At 44.5% G+C, this 21861-nt stretch overlaps 1 protein-coding gene across 4 annotated transcripts in view; it reads right to left on the reverse strand.

Annotated features, from left to right (window-relative positions):
- Positions 1 to 3322: 3322 nt before the first annotated feature.
- pfkfb4a (6-phosphofructo-2-kinase/fructose-2,6-biphosphatase 4a) overlaps positions 3323 to 21861 on the reverse strand; it is a 49060-nt gene continuing 30521 nt past the window's right edge. For 2 of the 4 annotated variants that reach the window (XM_079508814.1, XM_079508811.1), the window contains exons 8-14: positions 20907 to 21114; positions 18717 to 18863; positions 17058 to 17162; positions 13279 to 13408; positions 12696 to 12758; positions 12041 to 12105; positions 6271 to 8468 (exon numbers count right to left, since the gene is read on the reverse strand). In XM_079508814.1, coding sequence (XP_079364940.1) covers positions 8409 to 8468; positions 12041 to 12105; positions 12696 to 12758; positions 13279 to 13408; positions 17058 to 17162; positions 18717 to 18863; positions 20907 to 21114 — 778 coding nt within the window. In that variant the 3' untranslated portion in view covers positions 6271 to 8408. Of the gene's footprint in view, positions 4601 to 6270; positions 8469 to 12040; positions 12106 to 12695; positions 12759 to 13278; positions 13409 to 17057; positions 17163 to 18716; positions 18864 to 20906; positions 21115 to 21861 lie in introns of those variants that run through there. The other 2 variants (XM_079508812.1, XM_079508813.1) reach the window with 2 other exon arrangements.

Below are 21861 nucleotides of genomic sequence, written 5' to 3' on the forward strand. Positions count from 1 at the left end.
AACTATGCGCCCCATCAGCGACCATCGACTCCCAGGCTCAGCCAAAAAGGTAGTCATGTGTGAACCACTGTGGTCTACAGACATGACAAAGCACTTTGATGCATATTCAAATGGCTGAAATGCAATTCCGTCCAACCTGTGATGACTTATGAATGTTATCTGGGTTATATTGGTGACTGAAATAGTTATTTCTTTGAGGGGTTAAAACTTTGTTAATAACTTTGTTATCGGGTGTTCAGTAACGGGAGTCTCCCCGTCTCTCCAATGATTTGCATCCTGTCTGAGTTCTCTATCCTCAATGGATGAAATTGGTATCCTGACCTGAAAATGCATACTGGTATTATGTTTAACCCATTTTGGGCCGGAACCCCTTTTGGTGTTTTAAGCATTCTGTTATACTTTAGCTATTGAAAAATAGCAGATCTACATTGTCAAAAATAGCAGACCTACAAGCTTGTAGCGCGGCACTCGGTGCTATTTTTGACAATCTTAAAAATGTGGTGCAAATCTTTGAATATATATTCTTTCAGAACGACATTTTTAACTCATCTTTGCTTTTGGGGTGTCCCTGGAACAACATATTTTCAGTGGCAAAATACAGATAATTCTGGAGGTCCTTGACATGAAAAAGGTCGAGCACCACTGACATCGAAACATAGTTTTTCAGAAAACTGTTAAAATTCAGAAGCCTTTTCTTTTTTAAATCGACCTCAGTCCAAAATGGGTGAAGAGACGGAGACACCTGAGTGATTATCAGAATTTAGAGCCATTTAACATTTATTTAAAACTATTAACGGAAATAGTTGCCACACCTTAACCCATTCTGACCTGAGATCAGATTCTAAAAATGTCTTCTACATCCTGACAGTTTTCTGAAAAAGCTATGTTTCTATGTCAGTCGTTCGATTTTTCAAAAATAGCAGACCTACAAGCTCGTAGCGCGCCACTATGAGCTTGTAGATCTGCTATTTTTCAATAGCTAAAGCATATTCCCACCCAAAATGGGTTAATTGTTTTGATTAGCCTCCTGAGGGAATTGATTCTGCTGTCTGGGGGGTATTGTCTAGGGGTGCAACAGTTAATCCAACAAAATTGACTACAAAATAAAATTACCAATTTTAATCAATTTGCAAAAATAGACGATCTGCAAATTCACATGTGGTTACCGGTAATCAGAATAAAACATCTATTGCATTCTTTTTGTCAAAGATTACAGTTTATTGGAAAAGGTAATTATCACCATTTGCTGTACCTTATTTGCAGGCAGATGAACAGTGAATTGACAAAGACAGCGATAGCACATTTATGTATAAAAAAAATAACACGATTTTATTAGATTGCAGCTTGTTTGGCTTGTGGAGTAAAACCTCAAATAACAGACCGCTTTGAGAAATGTTAAATTTCTGCGTTCCAAATGCCTTGGGTTCTTACAAATTGATAAATACTGTGGAGTGCAAGATTCAATTTGAACATTTGGAATTGGCATTATCAGTCGCAGATGTCAGGTATCTTTAAAAAACATCTTTTTTTAGCGTCCATATTCATTCATTCATTCCATATGAATGAATTACATTTGGCCATATTGGAAATCAGCAGGAAAATAACGAGCTAATCTATGTTTCGTACCACTGAATCACCACACAATAGATACGCGTTTTATAATAAGGTATGAAACATCAAAATTGCACATAATATACCGGTCAAGTCGTCATAATATGCATATATATATAAAACGTTAATTTCTCAATACAGTAGCACATCAAACGTACAGTAAAATCACAGGGTTGTGATGATAAGTCACACAGTTAATAATAATACTGAACACATTAATTAATTAATCTTCAGTATTATACAGTAGTTCACTTCACATCAGTGGCGTGCACAGACATTTAGGTGCTCAAGTGGAAAAAGGGCACCTTGTGCAGCGTGTGGAACCGGCCGGTTGCGTTAATAGGGCACCTTGTGCAGCGCGTGGAACCGGCCGGTTGCCTTAATAGGGCACCTTGTGCAGCGCGTGGAACCGGCCGGTTGCGTTAATAGGGCACCTTGTGCAGCGTGTGGAACCGGCCGGTTGCCTTAATAGGGCACCTTGTGCAGCGCGTGGAACCGGCCGGTTGCCTTAATAGGGCACCTTGTGCAGCGCGTGGAACCGGCCGGTTGCCTTAATAGGGCACCTTGTGCAGCGCGTGGAACCGGCCGGTTGCCTTAATAGGGCACCTTGTGCAGCGCGTGGAACCGGCCGGTTGCCTTAATAGGGCACCTTGTGCAGCGCGTGGAACCGGCCGGTTGCCTTAATAGGGCACCTTGTGCAGCGCGTGGAACCGGCCGGTTGCCTTAATAGGGCACCTTGTGCAGCGCGTGGAACCGGCCGGTTGCCTTAATAGGGCACCTTGTGCAGCGCGTGGAACCGGCCGGTTGCCTTAATAGGGCACCTTGTGCAGCGCGTGGAACCGGCCGGTTGCCTTAATAGGGCACCTTGTGCAGCGCGTGGAACCGGCCGGTTGCCTTAATAGGGCACCTTGTGCAGCGCGTGGAACCGGCCGGTTGCCTTAATAGGGCACCTTGTGCAGCGCGTGGAACCGGCCGGTTGCCTTAATAGGGCACCTTGTGCAGCGCGTGGAACCGGCCGGTTGCCTTAATAGGGCACCTTGTGCAGCGCGTGGAACCGGCCGGTTGCCTTAATACAATAAGGGCACCTTGTGCAGCGAGTGGAACCGGCCGGTTGCCTTAATAGTGTGAGATTTATAGATTTTGGGGCATAAATAATATATTGGAAGCTTTTTATCAATAATTGATTAATGTCACCATGGTCCACATACTGTACAGTGATTAATGTCACCATGGTCCACATACTGTACAGTGATTAATGTCACCATGGTCCACATACTGTACAGTGATTAATGTCACCATGGTCCACATACTGTACAGTGATTAATGTCACCATGGTCCACATACTGTACAGTGATTAATGTCACCATGGTCCACATACTGTACAGTGATTAATGTCACCATGGTCCACATACTGTACAGTGATTAATGTCACCATGGTCCACATACTGTACAGTGATTAATGTCACCATGGTCCACATACTGTACAGTGATTAATGTCACCATGGTCCACATACTGTACAGTGATTAATGTCACCATGGTCCACATACTGTACAGTGATTAATGTCACCATGGTCCACATACTGTACAGTGATTAATGTCACCATGGTCCACATACTGTACAGTGATTAATGTCACCATGGTCCACATACTGTACAGTGATTAATGTCACCATGGTCCACATACTGTACAGTGTACAAACAAACTTTATTTTCTCCTTTTTTTTTCTCCAAAAGGGTACATTGCTGTCCAGAGGGCAAAGGGCAGGTCCTCTAGCACCACCTAGTGTCTATCTGTGCACACCACTGCTTCACATGAATATCAACACACGGAAAAACCCAAACTATATACAGTAACGGGAGTTATTAGGGATTAAACCACGACCCCTCTGTGCAAGACACACATTCCCATTCAACATAGCCGGGTCTACAGTAGCTATATTGTGTACTGGCAATAATAAGATAACTCTGGAACTCTCAATTATGGATACTCAGACCCGACAATTAATTCAGGATATCCACAGGCTACTACTGCAGAGTACTGATTTAACCACATGAACCCTAGTCGTGTCCCTATTCCGGGGGCCAACATTCAGTGAAACTAGGCAACCTATACAAGCTTGCAAACGCATTGTTGCGAGATTGTACTTGTAGCCTATTTCTGGTGAAGAGATTTGGTTGTAGAGCAGAGTACGAGGTCAGGGAGGCGGCCTAGTAAAGACTGGCGTAGGCGTAGTAGACTTCACTTCGGTCAACGAAGCATATATAGACTAGATAAAGTGCCCCTCGGGGCACAGGTCTCCACCAGGGCAGGTCAGGTTGTGGCCTCCTGGTGGCGCTAGCGTAATAGATAATAGGGCTTAAGTGGTTTATACACAAAAGGAGATTGTGTTCTGGAGGAGGAGGTGGGAGTGAGGCAGACACTTGGGTGTGAGTGGGTATAGTTAGTGCACATTGGTTTGGGTGAAATGGGACCAAGGCAGGTTTCTCTGACTGAGAGGCAGAGCGTAGGGAGAGTGGTCCGGCTTCAAACACACGTCGTACGTACATTATGCTGCTTTTTAGCGTACAGAAGCCAGGTCACCAGTGAGCTGGGACCGTCTCTATGAAGCCAGCCAGGTCACCAGTGAGCTGGGACCGTCTCAATGAAGCCAGCCAGGTCACCAGTGAGCTGGGACCGTCTCTATGAAGCCAGGTCACCAGTGAGCTGGGACCGTCTCTATGAAGCCAGGTCACCAGTGAGCTGGGACCGTCTCTATGAAGCCAGCCAGGTCACCAGTGAGCTGGGACCGTCTCTATGAAGCCAGCCAGGTCACCAGTGAGCTGGGACCGTCTCTATGAAGCCAGCCAGGTCACCAGTGAGCTGGGACCGTCTCTATGAAGCCAGCCAGGTCACCAGTGAGCTGGGACCGTCTCTATGAAGCCAGCCAGGTCACCAGTGAGCTGGGACAGTCTGCAAGGCAGCTTCCGTCGTTCGATGGACGTTTACGTTCTGAAAAGAGGAACACAGCTGTGTGTCACACCCAGTTTTTTTTTCTTCTTCCTTTTCTTTAGATCTACGGCGCACACTGTACATGCACACTGTACATGCACACTGTGTACATGCACACTGTACATGCACACTGTGTACATGCACACTGTGTACATGCATGGCAGGAATACGAAGATAAAGCCTCACAACAAGTTTAAAATGAAAAGTGTAACACTTTAATCACACAGAATATCTCTGCTGTCAGGAGGAAACCTCAGAACTCCAAAATGTTCATTTTTCAGGAAATTAAGAAAACCTTATATTTTTAAAACAAAGCAATACAGCCTCATCAAAGTTGGTGTTGTAACTTTATATATTGTCAATTACTTCCATGAGAGGGGGAGAGGTGGTGGAGGCAGTTGCTTTAGCAGACATTTTGAGGGTCCAATGGAGTTTTGTCCAAAGCACTTTTTACTACTTTCCATTGGTTCAATATGTTCTAAACAACACACAGACGTAAAGGGTGTTCAATAGCACTGATTTATGCCAAAGAAAAATCAAAAAACCTCAAAAAATTAGTTATGAGGTTTCCTCCCGACAGCAACAATATACTAGTAGCTTGACATGGCCAGACCAATATCACTTTTTTAAATTTTAATTTGTTTGCTCTGGCAGAGTCGTCTGGTTTCCAGGCTAATCGAAAAGGGGACACAAACTTTGAGATTACGTTGATGACGGGCATTATTGATGGCTGTCCTAACTGTGCTGTGTTGCATTAAACACAGTATTATGCTTTGTAGTAGCGGTAAAGCTGTAGATTAAGTTTGCATATAGTCATAAATGTGAGCGTTGCCTTTTAATATTAAAAACAGAAGAACCTTCTTTTAAAATGGAAAAATGCATCATCACACAAATTAGGTGTAGTTTGAATGTCATGCGTGTGCCGTGTTGTAGATTGCCAGTATTTTCACACGAAGCAAAAAAAAAGAAAAACATTTTGTGCCTGATGATGAATAGCTGTGATTGATCATTGTTCCCACTAGTGATAGCTTTGCAATGCATATGAATGAGATGGGGGGGGGGGGGGGAATGTTATGTATGCACTCAGTGTGCAGAGCACAGACGGAGCAAAGAGATAATTAATTATACAGTTAATTATACAATTAACAGTGGATAATGTGTGGTTGATAAGCGAGGGAGAAGTCCTCTTGAGATCTATTAGTATGTGAGTTGGTTCATCACGGGACTGGAAGTCCTCCCAATAGCCCATAAGTATTACCCCTGTATTTTTAATATGTTTTATCCCACGATTTTGTAACCCATTTTTCACCCGTGTCAATTATCTATTGTGATCCTGGGCTCTACACACCCTCCACCAACCTGGGGAGAGCAACGGACTTGAACTCATGCTTCCTTCGAGCATGAGTGTCCAAGTTGCTCCTTTACACCTGACAGGGGGGAGTTTCCCTGGTTGGACGTAGCGCGTGGAAGGAACACGTTATTCCAACCAGTTCCTTTCCCCTCCATCAGGCGCCCCGGCTGGCCAGGGGGAGGCAGTAAGTAAGGACAAATATTCCTATCTAGTAATCGGTACAAACAACAATTAGTCTCATCAATCACCAAGATCATAACTTTTAGATCTAGAATGCTAATGTTCTCATGGGCAAAATAAAGCACGACAAAAACTGTGGCACATTAATATGCATGAATGCAAGCATCACTAATCAAGTGAAGTTTATTCAAAGAGAACAGTAAACATTGTTATAAAAGGAAACGACAGTTCGTTCTGAGGAATGATATGAAGCAAAGAACCTCGCTAGTATTTCCATTTTGCTCCCATTTCAGCGATTATGCCAGTTGAGTTCCCCGGCCATGAATGCACAGTACACGGTATAGTCCGTCACTGCCAACCATCGCGATACCATCAAGGCACGGCCAAAACAACTAAATTAACTGTAGATTTAATCGACCAAGATCTATTGATATTTATTCGACTAAAAACTAGACTAACACTAAAACATTTCAGATGACTAAAATATGACTGGAACTAAATGTTAACGTTAGTCAAAAGATTGACTAAACTAAATGAAACTCAACACTGTTCCCCTGCGATGGAGACCTCCACATTATTCTGCATGTTAAACAAAACAAACAAAGTGCTTCTGGGTTTCCAGGATCGTCTACACATTATGGCTATAGATAGATAGATAGATAGATACAGTTGTCATGTAACTAATTACGGTTGTCAAAAAGTCACTTACAAAAAAAAGAAAAAAAAGATTTCTTGTGCAAAAGTATGTCAAAAGGCAAGGCAAACCTGATCTATGTAGCACGACGCTACTCACAGTAAGACAGATTTGTACGTTTTCTGACTTGTACCAATAATAACATACAAAAACAAATACACAGACAAATATGATCAACATGAAGCAAATCGATTAGAACAAAGGGATTCATGGCTTTACTTTGCTTCACATTCAGTCCCAACGATTCACTAATCATTCATCTGCGTTTCATACAGTTCTCCCCAAAACAAAAGAACTGTTATGATAAACAAACCAGAGGTAATATGGCTACGTGTCACAATTTAACTGAATTCCAGTTGATTGATTATCATCACATTGTAAAGTTCTTGAAGAAAATGAGAAGAATTGGGCAAACTGCTTGGTGGGGGTGCAGTGGGTTAGACGTGAGTGGGTGAAGGGCAACCCTGTCTCACTGGTAGGTTGGCACCAGAGCCATAGAGTAACCCATTTAGACCTGACGTTGAAATAAAAAAAACGTTCGCTCTGAAAGAATATATATTCAAAGATTTGTGTCGCATTTTCACGATTTTTCAAAAATAACAGACCTACAAGCTCGTATCGCGCCACTCGGTGGCGCGCTACGAGCTTGTAGATCTGCTATTTTTCAATAGCTAAAGTATAACATAATGCTTAGTTAAAACACCAAAAGGGGTTCCCGCCCTGACTGACAGAGTTACGACATTGAAGGGGCAGAAAACTGAGCGCTCGAGCTCTGTCCATGCAGCCTGGATGGAGAGGGACAAGCTGGAGTTTGAAATACATTGTTTTCAACGAGGGCGGCGCAAATATCAGCAATTTTAGGCATGTGTGGCCCGGGGTGGCTGGCTGGTAATCCAGTCTGGCAGTGTGCCGCGGGTTCGACTCCCGATCCCGACGGCCTTTACTGCGTGTCACCCCCCCCATCTCTCTCCCCATTTCCTGTCAGCCTAATTTCATCTATCGCTCCAAAAAAAGAAAAATCTTAACTTTTAGGCATGTGTGCAACATGCCAACTGCCAAGTATTGTACAGTGACGGCTAAAGTCTCTGTAATGTTTATGTCGTACTATTACTAAGAAATGATCTAAAATAAAGCAATTTAAGATTATTTAAGCTGGGCTGTTGCCTGATGAGTCCAGTGCATTCTGCCAACTTCCGGTCCAGGTCTTTGTCACTGTTCGCCATGCTCTTCGCCAACACGAAGTCTATGTAGGAGAGGAGCCGCCATTGGACTGAAGCCCCATGAAGTGAACAGAGATGTCGTAACTCTGTCTTACTCTATGGCTCTGGTTGGGACCAGGAGGGAACGGGGTCACCTGTCTCACTGGTGAGGTTGGCACTGGGTGAGACTGGGTGAAGAGGGGGGGGGGAGGGGGGCACAGGTGGGCACCGGGTGTGAGTGGGTAAGGGGGGGGGGGGGGGGGGGGGGTTGGCGGGTGTCACAGGGTGGGCACCGGGTGTGAGTGGGTGAAGGGGGTGGGGGTCACCCTGACTCACAGGTGGGTTGGAAACGGGGTGAGAGCGGGTGACCCGGGGGACCCTGTATCACAGGTGAGCTGGCACCGTTACCAAAGCCTCCTCTGATATCCGCGACACGTTAACGTTCTGTTCGATAAAACGATAAAAGAGACAAAGGTCAGGGGATGAAACATATAAATGGGATACACACGTTTTGCTGCTGCATCCGTCAAGATATTAACCCATTTTGACCTGAGGACGATTCTACAAAGGTCTTCTAAATCCTACACAGTTTTTTTGAAAAACCCTATGTTTCTGTGTCAGTGGTGCTCAACCTTTTTCATGTCAAGGACCCCCAGAATTATCTGTATTTGGCTGCAGACCCCCATCTGAAAATCTGTTGCTCCAGGGACCCACCCAAGAAGCAAAAAATGGACTTAAAAACTCTATAACTCTATAACTATATATTCAAAGATTTGCACACCACATTTTAATGACTTTTAAAAAATAGCAGACCTACAAGCTCGTAGCGCACCACTCGGTGCCGCGCTATGAGCTTGTAGATCTGCTATTTTTCAATTGCGTTTAAAACACCAAGAATGGATTAATGAAGAGGGTGCAGCAGCATGTTTCAATGTCATGGGATGATTCATTGTTTTAATGAATTCTCACACAGGTTGATCTCGTTGAGGTTGGCTTAACCGGAAGTTACGTCCTCCGCCATGGGTTTAACCGGAAGTTACCTCCGCCATGGGTTTAACCGGAAGTTACCTCCGCCATGGGTTTAACCGGAAGTTACCTCTTTTTATGGCAGATTTCCAATGGCATTTTTTTGCATTGGGTTTTGGATAAATTAACAAAATACACTCATTAGCAGCTTTCGGTCGAATTATATCCACAAATTGAACCTTCTTTTGAACCCTTCTTTTTTAATATTTGATTTACAAATTTCTACAATTAATCGTTTTTTCATTATATTTAAAAAAATATTTTTCAAGGGTGTAATAGAACTCTTGGCGAGGGAACCCATGGCTAACTAGCTTCCAGGTTTTAGACATAGTGACTGCCAACACGTTGCCATCAGCCGCCTTCCTGTTTAGCAGTGGCATAATACTGATGACATAATACTGATGACATCATACCGATGACATAATACTGATGACATCATACTGATGACATAATACTGATGACATAATACTGATGACATCATACTGATGACATAATACTGATGACATCATACTGATGACATAATACTGATGAGAAGAAGAAAACATTACTCTTAGAACTGCATGCAGGCCCAGATCTATTATTTATTAGTGTTATTTGCACCGGCTATCAAAGGGGATCCGTTTCATTCCAGATCAAATTTCTCAACCACAACAACACACACCAGAACATCCTTTAATGAGCCGGGCCCCCGAGAAGGAGCTCGGCAATACACACATCCTGATCACGTGCAATGATCACCCTGTGATCAATGATCACAATGATCACAATGATCACATTGATCACCTGCATGTTGTTCAGAGTCATAAATCATGCCATGTTTGTGTTTGAGCTCAGTTGGAAATGAGCTGCAATAAACATCAAGCGTTTCATTGCCACACAGTACAGTACAGTACAGTACAGTACAGTACAGTACAGTACAGTACAGTACAGTACAGTACAGTACAGTACAGTACATGTCACAGAGAAGTACAAAGACATATTGCTCCCTAATACAACACAATATTTACACAGTTCCACTTTGAGGCGTGTGTAACTAAAGGGTGTGTCGTTGAAAATTAAATGCATTGAGCAAACAGTTGTTCTTCCCGTCCATGCTTTGTAATAAAACATAACCTCCCTCAAACGGGGTTAGTTAAACACACTGTAAACACCTACTCTCAGCTCGTTGTTATCATTACACTGTTATTTAAAATCCTCTTCAAATGCAAGTGTTACACTTGAAACAACGACGGGTATCATCTACTCATCTGGCCTGAGTGTTTTGGACAATCTGTGACCTCCTTCCTTACCTCCTCCCTCCTAACCTCCTTCCTTACAATGTTTAGTCTCGCGTAGCCAAGACAACTATTCCACAATCTCCCAATGCTAGATACTGTAGTCTGGACTCTGGAACTACACCTACCAAAAATCAGAGCAAGGGAGCTGCCCTTTCGCTTCACGAAAATATATTAAAAAATATCTTTATATTTGATTTTTGGATTTTATTTCCATTTCTGCTAAGCAGCAAGCTATACTGTATATGCTTAGATGATTTCTATTTATATTAGGATACATTTGTGTGACTGTAAAGACGAAACAGAAGTGGGAGGAGGCTCCACTTCCGCTTTATGGCTTGCTCATGATCAGAGCTTCCGTTGCTCCAGACTGTATGACGGAAGCATTTATATTTTACTCGTGATCAGAGCTTCCGTTGCTCCAGACTGTATGATGGAAGCATTTATATTTGACTCATGATCAGAGCTTCCGTTGCTCCAGACTGTATGACGGAAGCGTTTATATTTTACTCATGATCAGAGCTTCCGTTGCTCCAGACTGTATGATGGAAGCATTTATATTTTACTCGTGATCAGAGCTTCCGTTGCTCCAGACTGTATGACGGAAGCATTTATATTTTACTCATGATCAGAGCTTCCGTTGCTCCAGACTGTGTGACGGAAGCATTTATATTTTACTCGTGATCAGAGCTTCCGTTGCTCCAGACTGTGTGACGGAAGCATTTATATTTTACTCGTGATCAGAGCTTCCGTTGCTCCAGACTGTGTGACGGAAGCATTTATATTTTACTCATGATCAGAGCTTCCGTTGCTCCAGACTGTGTGACGGAAGCATTTATATTTTACTCGTGATCAGAGCTTCCGTTGCTCCAGACTGTATGACGGAAGCATTTATATTTTACTCATGATCAGAGCTTCCGTTGCTCCAGACTGTGTGACGGAAGCATTTATATTTTACTCGTGATCAGAGCTTCCGTTGCTCCAGACTGTATGACGGAAGCATTTATATTTTACTCATGATCAGAGCTTCCGTTGCTCCAGACTGTATGACGGAAGCGTTTGAAAATAGTCTGGCAACGCGAGACTTCACAACGTCCAACCTATGGTGTACAGCACTGTTTCCCAAACAGCGGGTCGGGACCCATCTGTGGGTCGGCATTAAGCAACTAGTCCACTAGTTGCTTAACCCATTTTGACCTGAGATCAGATTCTAAAAATGTCTTCTACATCCTGACAGTTTTCTGAAAAAGCTATGTTTCTATGTCAGTGGTTCTTTGATTTTTCAAAAATAGCAGACCTACAAGCTCGTAGCGCGCCCCTCGGTGGCGCGCTATGAGCTTGTAGATCTGCTATTTTTCAATAGCTAAAGCATAACATAATGCTAACACCAAAAGGGGTTCCCGCCCAAAATGGGTTAAGCGGTGACTAGTTTACTAGTCGACTAGTAAATCCACTAGTCGACCTTGTTGGTACTAGTTGACTCGTTTTTCCCCCCCGATTTTGTAGGCCTCAAGATCAGGTAGATTATAGTTATAGTCACCAATGTACACAGTTTATAAATGTACAAATATTTATTTAAAAAAAAAGAAAAAAAAAGTTTTACATAATAGGTAGTTAAACAACTAGTTGACTAGTAAACTAGGCAACTAGTCAACTAGTAAAAATGAGTAGAAGTGAATGCCCTAGTGTAAGGTATGCGTGTGTCCGTATACCTACCTCTGGTCGGTCCCTGTGAGTGTTCACCGCTTCCACGTTTAGGCAGATGGATTCCACCTTGCAGCCTGATGAGGCCACAGAAAAACATAGTATTTATTATTAGTTCAGACGGCAGAACAACCACAGCTTTTATACTGTGGACAGTGACTTCGACAGGAGGAGCATTGACCCATTTATGCCTGACGTCGAATTTTTAAAAACGTCTTCTAAATGCTGACAGTTTTCTGAAATACCTATGTTTCTATATCAGTGGTGCTCAATATTTCATGTCTTGGACCCCCAAAAATATATGTAATTGGCCGCCGACCCCCATCTGAAAATATGTTGTTCCAGGGACCTCCCCCAGAAGCAAAGATTTGAGTTAAAAATGTTCGCTCTGAAAGAATATATATTCAAAGATTTCACGATTTAAAACAAATAGCAGACCTACAAGCTCGTAGCGCAGCACTCGGTGCCGCGCTATGAGCTTGTAGATCTGCTATTATTCAATAGCTAAAGTAGAACATAATGCTTAGTTAAAAAAACAAAAGAGGTTCCCGCCCAGAATGGGTTAAACACTTAGCCACTATTTTCAAAAGAATGTAAAAAGAATTTCAAAGACTTTTCCCCAAGGGATGCCAGGGGTGGTGAAGTGGCGTCAGGCTGGCGGTCTCACCGTAGGCCACTGGCGTCAGCTTCAGCACAGTGTGCAGTGGGCACTTCAGGTAGGGCAGCTCTTCTGTTGGGAAGCAAAACGCATCAGGTTAATCAATGTAGAAACACCCTGTTAAAAGTAAGGGCCGATTCATACTCCTATTTTACCGCTGTAGTGCCGAAATGATTTCGGCTCGTCAGAGATTTTCAGTAGCACCGAAGAGCCGACTTTAGGACGGTACCCCCCCCCCCCCCCCCCCCCCCCCCCCCCCCCCCCGAACCTCAAATGACGTCACATTGTAGGCTCTACAGAGCCGAACCCACTTTTATTCGGCTCTAAAATAAGAGTATGAATCGAGCCTAAAAGTCCAAAATTCAACAGTTATTGGTATCAAAATAAGTACGGGTTTATTTGCTGACAAAATATGTCTGTAAGATTTCACTTATGCATGAAGGCAAACACCTTTGTTATTAAAAAATAAAATAAAACACGTTTTGTGTGACGCTGTAGTTTGACCAAATAGGACATTAATTTACGAAGCAACATCAAAAGTGCAAACATAAGAGATATAAGAAGGTTTCAGTGCTCATCGTGATGGACGGACCTGCAGACTTGTCCAGGAAGTAGGCCAGCAGGCAGCGCATGACGGCCTGGTGACAGATGACCAGAACGTTCTCCTGTCTCTCCAGCTCCATGATGACCGGCTCCAGACGCTGGACCAGGTCCTCGTACGACTGGGGGGGAGAGGGGGGGGGGGGGGGGCAGGGGGAACGGTTAGAAACCAGAGCACAGCATCACCAGGACCGGGTCCTCCTCGTAAGACTGGAGGAAGAAAGAGTTGGAAACCAGAGCACAGCATTAAGGACTGTCACCATTACATATTTAACCCATTTAGGCCTGAGGCAGATTCTAAAAACGCCTTCTAAATTCTGACCTAAATGTTCTGAAAAACTTCAAATATTCATATAGCAGCATAATGTTTTTGTAATTTTTTTATACTGTACATACTGTACAGAATAAGGTCGCGAATACAAGCGGCCGAAGTGAGTTTTCTTCTACGGGTGGCTGGCATCTCCCTTAGAGATAGGGATAGGGTGAGAAGTTCAGTCACACGAGAGAGACTCGGAGTAGAACCGCTGCTCCTTCGCCTGGAAAGGTTCGGGCAGTGGTTCGGGCATCAGGTTAGGATGCCTCTCGGGCGCCTCCCTAGGGAGGTCCTCGACGCACGTCCCACTGGGAGGAGACCCCGGGGCATCTGGTTAGGATGCCTCTCGGGCGCCTCCCTAGGGAGGTCCTCGACGCACGTCCCACTGGGAGGAGAACCCGGGGCAGACCAAGGCGCAGTTGGAGGAAATACATCGACTCACTGGCCTTGGAACGTCTCGGAATCCCCCAGGAGGAAGTCACTAATGTTGCTCTGGAGAGGGAAGTCTGGAGCACTCTGGTGGAGCTGTTGCCCCCGCGACTCGACTACGGATAAGCGGTTGAAGATGGATGGATGGATACTGTACAGAACCCCAAGAGGGGTTCCCGTCCAGAAGGGAAGGGTTACAAAAAAGGGTTCCCTTTGGAAATTGGAACGTTATGAACAGAAATTATATTTCCGTTGGCTTTTTTAGGCTTCGTAATAAAAAAAATCACACCCGTGTGAACTGAGTGGTGTAAGGCATTATATAGCCTGATCAGCTGTGGTCTGACGTAATATCTGACGTAATGAAATCACACCCGTGTGAACTGAGTGACCATAGCAAACATGCTCATTTTTTGGGTACGAACAAACACGTGGACACGTAAACTAACAAAGCCAGTTGTTGGAGTGGTTTACACCACTCAAAAAAGCACAGGGCAGATAGATGTGACAAATAACTGAAATATACCAAGAAATTATTGACATTTTTATTAAATAATAACTCTAACAAATCGTTAAGCGCAATTGTTTGTGTGCCCTAGTTGGTGGGAGCAGCATGTGACACACACACACACACACACACACACACACACACACACACACACACACACACACACACACACACACACACACACACACACACACACACACACACACACACACACACACACACACACACACACACACACAGTACAGCTACAGTAACAGGACAGTGGGGCCTGTGTTGAGTCGGGGGGGGGGGGGGGGGGGGGGGGTCCGGAGCACACAAACTAATGACCCTATCAATCTTTCCGTGCGGGAATTAACGAGGAGGAGGTAATGAGATGGGAGTGAAGATGGGAACACAACGAACGCACCACAGGGAATCCATCCAGGCACACATTATTAAACGACCTGCCCCCGAGGGGCCAGCAGAGAACACAAGCTCGTCAGACAGACCATGAGTGAAGGCTTTACTTATTTACCACGCTGGTATTTAGCCATATCGGTCTGGGAAGAGAGAGGCAGCTTATTCACGCTGGGATCATTAGCGGAGCGTAAGTGGCCATTAGCCACCTGGGATGTGGTGTCTGCTCGTCATACAGATCAGCTTAACACATTCATGACGGGAACCCCTTTAGGTCGTTTTAAGGATTAGGTTATGCTTTAGCTATTGAAAAATAGCAGATCTACAAGCTCATAGCACGCCACCGAGTGGTATGTTTTGAAAAATCGTGAAAATGTGGCACAAATCTTTGAATATATATTCTTTCAGAGCGAATGTTTTTTAAATTCAAATCTTTGCTTCTGAGGGGTTCCTGGAATAACATATTTTCAGACGGGGGTCGGCGGCCAATTACATATAATCTTGGGGGTCCTTGACATGAAAATGTTTGAGAACCACCGACATAGAAACATAGGGTTGTTCAGAGAACTGTCAGGATTTAGAAGACATTTAGAAGACATTTAGAAGACATTTAGAAGACATTTAGAAGACATTTTGTAGAATCCTTCCAGGTCAATATGGGTTAAAGGAGCTCAACGTGGCAGACCAGACAGGTTGTCTTGCAAAACATCCACGGTAGAGAGAGAGAGAGAGAGAGAGAGAGAGACAGAGAGAGAGAGAGAGACAGAGAGAGAGAGAGAGAGAGAGAGAGACAGAGAGAGACACTAGGTGCGGTTCCATTAAGCCTTTGCGAAAAAAGGAAGCGTATGTTCATTAAGTCGAAAAAAGAAAAGCGAATTGTCGGTGTTTCCATTAAACTGATAAAATGCGCATATGACATAAGTTCATGAAATATGCATTAGGTTGCACTGTTTTGCCAGTAACGTGAGGCTCATGTAAAGTAGTCCTAATCGATGTTCACACCATTGATTTGATGCGCTGTTTGTGTGCTCTCAGTTTAACGGACGGGACGCATATACTGCGCTGTAATCTGATCCCTGGTCAGCGGCTGACCGACCGTCTTCTGCTTTCACAGTATTGACGACACCTACAGTCAAAGAACGTACAAAGAACGATTTGGTGTGTAATGCTTGTCTTAATATATTCGGCATGTATAGCCTATATGTCGCGGGACTCGATTGGAGCAACAGCATACTGGTCGTTTATACTGTACATTTATTGATTGCAGCTGCAAACAGTTGTGAATAACTTGTTTCATCGGCTATATAGCATATAGCCTACACGTTTAGGTTGCTTATCTTATGCAATGAATATAAATATATAAGAATAGATGAAGCATATGCATGGATCGAAATCGAATAGCCTGCAGGGACACAGGCAGCTAGGTTATATACAAGTTTAGTCTACTACACTACTCGTAGTCCACGTGTTTGTGTGCGTGTGTGCGTATGCATGTGTGTGTGTGTGTGTGTGTGTGTGTGTGTGTGTGTGTGTGTTGCATCCATACAGTAGCGATCCAGATAACAAAATGATCGGAGCGCCCTGATCAACTCGGGAGGATTCAGACTTCATATGGGATCTTTGAACACACTACACAATTATTAATCGGACAGGTCGGGTAGTAGTAAATTGGGACATATGTATCCACAACATCACCCCCTCCCATGCACCGTTCACTCCACTGCCTCCCCATCGTTGTTTTATTTTATTTTCCAACTGTTCAAAAGCGATATAATGCGAGTTCAATGCTTTCTAATTAAAAACCTTTTCCGCAAGTGTTTCCATACACTATTTGCGCATTTCCCTTTTTTCGAAAAAGCCTAAATCCGCAACCTCCAAGCGAAAAAGTGTTTTTGCGAAAAATGGAGACTTATTCGCACTTTGATGTGTTTCCATCCAGGAGATTTTGCGCAAGAGCCTTAATGCGCAAAAAAACGGCTTTATGGAAACGCACCTAGAGAGAGAGAGAGAGAGAGAGACAGAGAGAGACAGAGAGACAGAGAGAGAAGGCCCGATGCGTCATTGCATCGCCACCACACAACAACAACAAATAGAAAAACAAAAATGAAAAACCAATCAGATTCCTGACCTCTCCTTTGGGGTAGCGGTAGCGATATTTGTCCTGGTCCCTCAGGGCGAACTCCAGAGGAAAGTGACCCTGGATCTCCTCATACATCATCTCCTCACACACACCCTGAGGGAGGACACACACACACACACACACACAGTTTATAGGTACAACACACACCCTGACGGGAAGACACACACACAGTTTTCAATATACAATCATAGGCATTTAGCAGACGCTCTTAATCCATTTTGGGTGGGAACCCCTTTTGATGTTTTAAGCATTACGTTATACTTTAGCTATTTCATTGAAAAATAGCAGATCTACAAGATCTACGAGCTTGTAGGTCTGCTATTTTTGAAAAATCGTGAAAATGTGGCGCAAATCTTTGAATATATATTACAGACTGAGTCAACGTTTTTAACTCAAATCTTTGCTTCTGGGAGTGTCCCTGGAACAACATATTTTCAGATGGGGGTCGGCGGGCAAATACATATATCTTTGGGGGTTCTTGACATGAAACTGTTTGAGAACCACTGACATAGAAACATGGGTTTTTCAGATAACTGTCAGCATTTAGAAGACATTTTTGTAGAATCGTTCCGAGGTCAAAATGGGTTAATCCAGACAGAGTGATTGTCTGGATTAAGCAAGAACAACACAAGGAACAATACAGGAAATGCATAGAAGTAGATATCATGGGCTCCCTTTTCCTCACCGCTAAACCCTAAAAACCCTAAACTTCTTTGCCTTTACTTTTTTTTAAACTTTTTTGCAAAACATTTTTGAATAGTTAAAATGGCCAGTCTACCAGCTCACAACGTGTCAATGTAGATTGGCTGGTTGAACTATTCAAAAATGTTTTTCAAAATAGTAAAAAAAAGGCAAAGAAGTTTAGGGATAAGGGGTTTAGCGGTGAGGAAAACGGAGCCCCATATCATCAAGGATCAGAAGTAAACAATCCGCCTGAATCCGACAGTAGAAGATCCCACTGAGCAATAGCCGGCTATTAGACGTGCGTCTAAAAATGGGATTAAAACGTCTAAAAATGAATGTTTTTTAGACGTCTATTCTTAGATTAGACGTTGATTAGACGCTGTTTAAACGTCTATATATAGACCGTCTATATATAGACGTTTAAACAACCGCTAATCAACGTCTAATCTTAGAATAGACGTCTAAAAAACTTTCATTTTTAGACGTTTTTTAATCGCATTTTTAGACGGCCCTTTAGACGAATATTAGACGTCTATTAGACCAAAACATGCTCAGTGGGATCTGTGCAATGAAACGTATGAAAACAGTATACATTAGTATACATATAGTCTACATAATTATGTATAATAATAAATGACATATTTTAGCCTTTGCATGCAAGGATGTCGAGGATGGGGGCAAGTAGCCTCGACACGCGTACATAATACGCGCACATAAATAATAACTCTAACAAATCGTTAAGCGCAATTGTTTGTGTGCCCTAGTTGGTGGGAGCAGCATGTGAAGCCAGAAGGCCGTCGTCAGTGCACACGCACACACACACACACACACACACACACACACACACACACACACACACACACACACACACACACACACACACACACACACACACACACACACACACACACACACACACACACACACACACACACACACACCGGCCGATCGGGTCTGACTTACTGCGTCGATCTCGTTGAGGACCTTCCACTGTTCGTACGGCACGTTGACGGCCTCGGCGGTCTGGATGGTCCTCTTCATCTGACTGGTCCACACCTTCAGGTCGCTGATGCCCTGCGCGCGGATGAACTCGCCCAGCGCCCTGGCAAACTGACCGGAGAGTGGACAGGTCAGTGGAGAGTGGACAGATCAGTGGAGAGTGGACAGGTCAGTGGACAGGTCAGTGGACAGGTCAGTGGACAGGTCAGTGGACAGGTCAGTGGAGAGTGGACAGGTCAGTGGAGAGTGGACAGGTCAGTGGAGAGTGGACAGGTCAGTGGATAGGTCAGTGGACAGGTCAGTGGAGAGTGGACAGGTCAGTGGACAGGTCAGTGGACAGGTCAGTGGACAGGTCAGTGGACAGGTCAGTGGAGAGTGGACAGGTCAGTGACCAGGTCAGTGGACAGGTCAGTGGACAGGTCAGTGGACAGGTCAGTGGAGAGTGGACAGGTCAGTGACCAGGTCAGTGGACAGGTCAGTGGATAGGTCAGTGGACAGGTCAGTGGACAGGTCAGTGGACAGGTCAGTGGACAGGTCAGTGGATAGGTCAGTGACCAGGTCAGTGGATAGGTCAGTGGACAGGTCAGTGGACAGGTCAGTGGAGAGGTCAGTGGACAGGTCAGTGGACAGGTCAGTGGACAGGTCAGTGGAGAGGTCAGTGGACAGGTCAGTGGACAGGTCAGTGGACAGGTCAGTGGACAGTGGACAGGTCAGTGGACAGGTCAGTGGACAGGTCAGTGGACAGTGGACAGGTCAGTGGACAGGTCAGTGGACAGGTCAGTGGAGAGTGGACAGGTCAGTGGAGAGTGGACAGGTCAGTGGACAGGTCAGTGGACAGGTCAGTGGAGAGTGGACAGGTCAGTGACCGCACGCTGGCAGGAGAAATCATCCGCCCAACAGTATCTGCCAGCAGTGAGTGTTGTTTTCGTCGACTATAAAACCAAGACGAAAAATGTTCGTCGACTACCTTTTTCCACTGACGAAAACTAAATGGAAACTGAGCTATGACGACTAAAACTAAGACTAACTATACGACTAAATATACTGACAATTTCGTCAACAAATAAAAAGTAGACTAAAATGTTAGGAAGGGACTAGTGGACAAGAGATCCAGTATAAATCATTTTACAATTAGTTGCATGCTGAAAATAGCAGATCTACAAGCTCACAACACGTTACAGCGCGACACGTTGTGGGCTTGTAGATCTGCTATTTTCAGCAAGTGTAAAATCAGCCATTACGACGGCATCAATGCCCGCCAAAAGTTGTTTGCGGTTGTCACAAAAATAGTGGCGCAAGCAGGAATCGATTTGGGAGTCTTAATGAGTAGCGAGCCAAGCCACTGAGGCTGGTGCTGAGATGGGGCATTCGGTCTGTGTTGTGCCCCAACTCCTAAATAAAGAAACCTGGGCAGAAAGGAAGCCTCGGGGAGAGGCTTCCCCTCCCGTGGCAGAAGGCCTTGAGGGGTGATTCCTCCATTCTCCAAGTCAGTGGAGGAAAGATAAGCCCAAATGATTGGCCTCATCCTGGGAACAGAAAGCCTACAGCTTCCCTCACCAGTTGGGGGTAAATCTGACGCACCGACTCTGGTCATGAAACCCTCATTTGTGGTTTCTCTGAAATGTCCATATGTCCAAAAGTGTTACTTTTCATGGCTCAAATTAAAAAAAATCAAAAACAGCAAAACTAGCAGATCTACAAGCTCAAAACGTGCCGATTCCAGCCATGCTTTGAGCTTGTGAATCTGCTGCTTTTTATGCTTTTGTGTGACGCTGTGGTACGAGTCGACAAAGTAGGGCAATCATTTACGAAAAAACACAACAATGGAGATTTCTCCCCGACAACAACGATATTCTGGCCGGGAACCCCTTTTGGTGTTAGCATTATGTTATGCTTTAGCTATTGAAAAATAACAGATCTGAACATAGAAACATAGCTTTTTCAGAAAACTGTCAGGATGTAGAAGACATTTTTAGAATCTGATCTCAGGTCAAAATGGGTTAAAATCCAAAAAAGGTAGCACATCCAAAGTTTTCAATAAATGGAGGACAAAGTACTCACATTTCCACTTTATTTATTATTGGCATAAACACCACAAACGCGTTTCGGCTAAGCGCCTTCATCATCATAAGAGCATGCAGGACAATGCCCTACCTCTTTTCCCCGGGGAGAGAGGCCGGAGTCGCCGCCGATGCAGCCCTTGAGGTTGAGCTCGCTCTCTCCGTGGCGACACAGGTAGATGGAGCGCGGCGTGATGTGGATGTTCATCAGGTAGTAGACGATGCGGCTCTGGATGTGGTCCAACACGCGGTTCACCAGGTAGCGGCGGCCCACGTCCATGATCTTTATGAAGGACAGGTCCCTGACGGGGAGAGAGACATGATCTTAATGAAGGACAGGTCCCTGGTGGAGGGAGAGAGACATGATCTTTATGAAGGACAGGTCCCTGGTGGAGGGAGAGAGACATGATCTTTATGAAGGACAGGTCCCTGGTGGAGGGAGAGAGACATGATCTTTATGAAGGACAGGTCCCTGGTGGAGGGAGAGAGACATGATCTTTATGAAGGACATGTCCCTGACAGGGAGAGAGACATGATCTTTATGAAGGACAGGTCCCTGGTGGAGGGAGAGAGACATGATCTTTATGAAGGACAGGTCCCTGACAGGGAGAGAGAGACATGATCTTTATGAAGGACAGGTCCCTGGTGGAGGGAGAGAGACATGATCTTTATGAAGGACAGGTCCCTGGTGGAGGGAGAGAGACATGATCTTTATGAAGGACAGGTCCCTGGTGGAGGGAGAGAGACATGATCTTAATGAAGGACAGGTCCCTGGTGGAGGGAGAGAGACATGATCTTTATGAAGGACAGGTCCCTGGTGGAGGGAGAGAGACATGATCTTTATGAAGGACAGGTCCCTGGTGGAGGGAGAGAGACATGATCTTAATGAAGGACAGGTCCCTGGTGGAGGGAGAGAGACATGATCTTAATGAAGGACAGGTCCCTGTTGGAGGGAGAGACATGATCTTTATGAAGGACAGGTCCCTGACAGAGAGACAATGATGTTGAGACGCTTTCGTTCTGCGGGGGCGATTCAATTGGGAGAGAGG

This window comes from Electrona antarctica (assembly GCF_951216825.1).
Source record: "Electrona antarctica genome assembly, chromosome: 8".
In the NCBI taxonomy this organism is placed as follows: domain Eukaryota; kingdom Metazoa; phylum Chordata; class Actinopteri; order Myctophiformes; family Myctophidae; genus Electrona; species Electrona antarctica.